Genomic DNA, 4567 nt, shown 5'->3' with positions numbered 1-4567 from the left:
TGACGATCATGCGCTCGAGTACAGCAGCGCGAGCACAATCTTGACTTTTTCCTTTTTCATTCGATGAACAGTTGCGACGTTAAATTATGTTTTTTGATATCAAATTAAAGTTGCCGATATGAGCTTTTAATGAGCAGGTAGTAGCTAATTTGTCCCCTAACTAACGTAAATTAATACGTGATGTCGTTTGTATTCAGATCACATGACTTTGCGTAATGCCCCTACCAAACGGCACATGAAATCACAATTGAATTAAGCTGCTATATATTTACATAAATAGCAATAACTAAATGTGTTCATAACTTTATTTATTAATCTATTTATAACATTTATTAAGAAACTAATCCTGTCCGAATAGTGCTTGTTATGATCCCATCTGATCTAACGTTACTCACCTATAATTGCTGCGGGGGAACGTCATCCTTCACTCATTTATTAAACTAAATTCATATATGGACTTTTTTTCTTTTCGAGATGCTTTATTAATTTGGATTTCATCGATATTTTGGATAAATGTGAAAGTTTCACCTCACCACCCTCAACTGCTAACAGGTTTGATGACGCATGAAGATACTGAAAGCTGATTGGCCTCTTGCCAATGATGGTTATGCGATAAAAGCTAATTAATTATTAGAAATAATAATATAGCTTATAATAAGAGAATCTCTGATATCCTCCCTTAATGCCTTTTGAGAACAATTTGAAAGTGTCCTGCGAAGTGGTAAGGTCAACTGCAATAAACACACGAGTATTCTCCATTAGCCTGGGCTATGAATAATATTTTGGAAATTAAATGCAATTCCACGAATTATAATAATTATTCATTTATATAATAAAACATCTAGGAAATAGGTTCTGTATAAACAAATAATCAATGTCTGTCGATGTCCATAAGCAGACATAAAAACTTTCAGTAGGTTATCCAACATAAAAATCACAAGATCACATTCCTAAAAATCACATTATATATATATTTTATATATATATATTTAAAAAAAATAAATAAACACAAAACAATTTAACGTCAAAATTGTTTAACATCTCACGAATGTTAAAGGAAAAAGTCAAGATTGTGCTCGTGCTGAAGCTAAGTTACTCACGATTTGATTCGATATTTAGTTACCATAGCGACGCGTCTAATGAAATTTGAATGATAAACACTCGAACCCATCGATATCTGTTGGTTTGGATGCGAGGCGACTTCAGATACTCGAGAGTATTTTCTGTGGTGAAATTGTGAATTTTGAAGGAGTTTGGAGGATTTCCGAGAGGAAACTTGTATTTTTTGAAGGCTATTTTATTTAAATGTTATATTCTTTGAGTTTTATATGAACGAGTTATTTTGGAAATAGTTTCGATTGTTTGTTTTTATTTAAAACTCTCTGGGGAGAGTTTCATTTTTTATTTATTTTTTATTTATTTATTCTTGTTGGAGTTTGGAGGAGATTTCAATGGCTCGCATGGGTGAAGGACTAGGTGAGTGTTTTAATTATTCAGTTGTTTATTGGTACGTTATGTTGTTACGGTTTGATGTTGTTTGACTTAATTCATGTGTAGAAATGTGTGCAAGTTAAGCCATTTAAACCCAAATATTGCATAGCTAAATGATCACATATATTCATTGTAAATGAAACATTTTTTTTGTCTTTAAAAAAAAATCTAAACAAAATTTGTGAATTATTATTTTTTCCTTGTCACAATTAGGAAACTGCTAATTAAATGCAAGACGCAATAGAAAGTTGAAAAATAAAGGCTAATTTTACAATTATTTGTTGTGACCACTGACAATTGATTATTAATTATAAATATAATGTGACTAATATATAAAAAAAATATTTCAGCCTCAGGCCGCTCCAGATCCAAGAGTGCAGCTTTCACCCAGACGGCTAGTCAGGAGGAGCTACCTGGCTATTTAGCGCCTCTGCCCTCCGAGTTGGCCTTGTCTGTGTCAAAAGATCAGGCTAACAGGAAGAGGCAGAGCGACAGCCAGCAAGCCCCAAATGATGGGAGCCCATCCACCTCTGCCAAACGGTCCCGCACAGGTCAGAATAAGCTTACATTAAAGAAGTAAGCCTAGCCTATTCTTACATAACTAGATTCTTTTAAGTATATTTGATGTATGAAATATTTCATCCTCAGGTCGCTCCAGATCCAAGAGTGCTGCTTTTATCCAGACGGCTAGTCAGGAGGTTGGGACACAGGGCTGTGGTGACCATGATCTGGAACCTCTGCTAAACCCAACCCAGCCACTGACACAAGAGCTACCTGGCTATTTAGCACCGCTGCCTTCCAAGTTGGCCTCGTCTGTGTCAAAAGATCAGGCTAACAGGAAGAGGAAGAGGCAGAGCGACAGCCAGCAAGCCCCAGATGATGGGAGCCCATCCACCGCATATAAGAGACCTGCCAAACGGTCCCGCACAGGTCAGAATAGACTCATATTAAAGAAGTTATTTTTCAATTATTAATTGATTTGCCATTGTAAAATATTCTCAAGATCTTTGATGTAAAATCTGCATTAAAGTAGCATTCTTTTATAGATTGAGATACTGCAATAAGTCTTTCTCAAGACATTTCTTGTGATCTTATATGTTGCAGAAGCATATGCGAAGGGCCCATTGCTGGGGCGTGGCGGATTTGGCTCTGTGTATGCTGGGACCGCCAGGTCTGATGGATTTCCAGTAAGACATTTTCTTCCCTCTTCATTCAAACAACCTTTAGAAATGTTCTCAGAATTGATATTAGTAAATGACATATGTCACAGTGAGGCAGGTGTGATTTACTGTGGTTTGCGTCTACAGGTTGCTATCAAGTATGTCTCTAAAGGCAGGACACACAAGAGGCTGAAAGTTGTAAGTAGCACCTTGAATCCTTTGTTGTTTCACATCCTATTGGTTTACACACACACACACACACACACACACACACACACACACACACACACACACACACACATCCGCATTAAGCCCTGGATTTAATGCAGCATTTGTCACTACAGGAAGGCCAGGGTCTGCTGCCACTGGAGGTCGCATTGATGACCCAGGTCAATTCAGCCCCTGCCAGCCCCAATGTCCTGCAGCTTGTGGAGTGGTTTGACTATCCCACGCACTACACCATGATCCTGGAGCGGCCTGTTCCTTGTCAAGATCTCCAGAGTTTCAGTGAGGAGAACAGCCCTCTTGATGAGAGCCTGGCCAAGAAAGTGCTGGTGCAGCTCATCACTGCGCTGAAACACTGTGAGAGCCGCGGGGTCCTGCACCGGGACGTCAAGCCACAGAACATCCTGATTTCCACAGCTTCACATGACATCAAGCTGCTGGACTTTGGGTGTGGAGACCTCCTAAAGGACTCAGCCTACAAATCGTTTGCAGGTTGGTTTGCATTACAGAAGGAAAGATCTCACTACATCACTCTGTGTGATGTTCTTATACATGGATATTTTGTGAACCAAAAGGAAACTTAAAGATAATTTGAGGCCTACAATTAGTTTGGACGGGAACCTTTTCAATGAGTGTTTTTTGGTCTTCTTGGGTTTTCAGGCACTCTTCAGTACGCCCCTCCGGAGTGGTTTCGTCAACACCTCTATCATGCCGGACCGGCTACTGTTTGGTCAGTGGGGGTGACTCTCTACAAAATCCTGTGCGGTTTTTTACCCTTCAGAGCTGCGTGGAGGGTCACCTCCAAAAGCAGACTGCACTTCCCTAGAGAGCTGTCTACAGGTAAGCGATAGCAAACATTCAGATAGAAAAACCATACAAAAACCATGGCCAGACAGAGAAGTTTGTTCTGTTGTGTTGCTGAAGGCAAGTACTGTGTTGTGTGTAACAGAGTGCCGTCAGTTGGTTAGCTGGTGTCTTAGTGCAGCGGAGGCAGACCGTCCCAGCTTAGACGACATTGAGCATCATCCCTGGTTACACTGAACAGGTGGCATTACACTTATCTGAAGCACAGCAGTCATGAGTTGGATTGAATTATTAGGGTCAGTCTAGATAACGGTTTTAATTATTTGTATAGGGTGACCAGGAGGACGGCAGAGATGGCTTCCTGACTGTGCACCTACAGAAAAGAGGAGGTAGGGTCTTTCTATGTGGATGCTGGAGGCAGCACCAGGTGAAACCAGAGCCCCGATGGGTTAGAGATCCGCCAGCTGGACAGAGTACAAGTAGCAAAATGTGTATTTTCCCCCCCCAGTTAGAGTGGAAAAAGGGAGAAAACGTTTTCAGTACTACTTGGGACTACATTGGCCCACTTTATAAAAGTATATTTTTAAGTATACTTTAAGTGAAACAGCAGAAAACTAAGTACACAGCTAGTTTGCTCTTCATGGGTTCAATATTTCACTGAGTAACGTTAGGCAGTTTTGATTTATATGCTGTTTAATGGTTGATGATTGCCTTATTTCACATTGCCGTAAGTTGGTGTGACAAACACTCTTTAATATTGCTTTGCACTGACTTTAACTGTTTTTACTGATTCTCGGTTGTCTTCTTAACATACGACACAGGTGGCTGTGCTGCTGGTAGCATGCGCTAAAGTATCCTTGATCACTTGGAGTCTGCTATGTTGAATT

At 39.9% G+C, this 4567-nt stretch overlaps 1 protein-coding gene across 1 annotated transcript; it reads left to right on the top strand.

Annotated features, from left to right (window-relative positions):
• Window positions 1-1460: 1460 nt before the first annotated feature.
• Window positions 1461-3917, top strand: LOC307124157 (serine/threonine-protein kinase pim-3-like; the record flags this gene model as incomplete). The annotated part of the gene is made up of 8 exons (XM_079813205.1): window positions 1461-1476; window positions 1842-2042; window positions 2140-2421; window positions 2596-2678; window positions 2799-2849; window positions 2996-3368; window positions 3537-3716; window positions 3826-3917. 8 exons carry the CDS (start codon window positions 1461-1463, stop codon window positions 3915-3917), a joined length of 1278 nt encoding a protein of 425 aa, XP_079669331.1.
• Window positions 3918-4567: the final 650 nt, after the last annotated feature.

Source organism: Gobio gobio, assembly GCF_949357685.1.
Source record: "Gobio gobio genome assembly, chromosome: 3".
Lineage (NCBI taxonomy): Eukaryota > Metazoa > Chordata > Actinopteri > Cypriniformes > Gobionidae > Gobio > Gobio gobio.
Note: the sequence above shows the minus strand (reverse complement) of the source record. Positions and strands in the feature narration are given on the sequence as shown.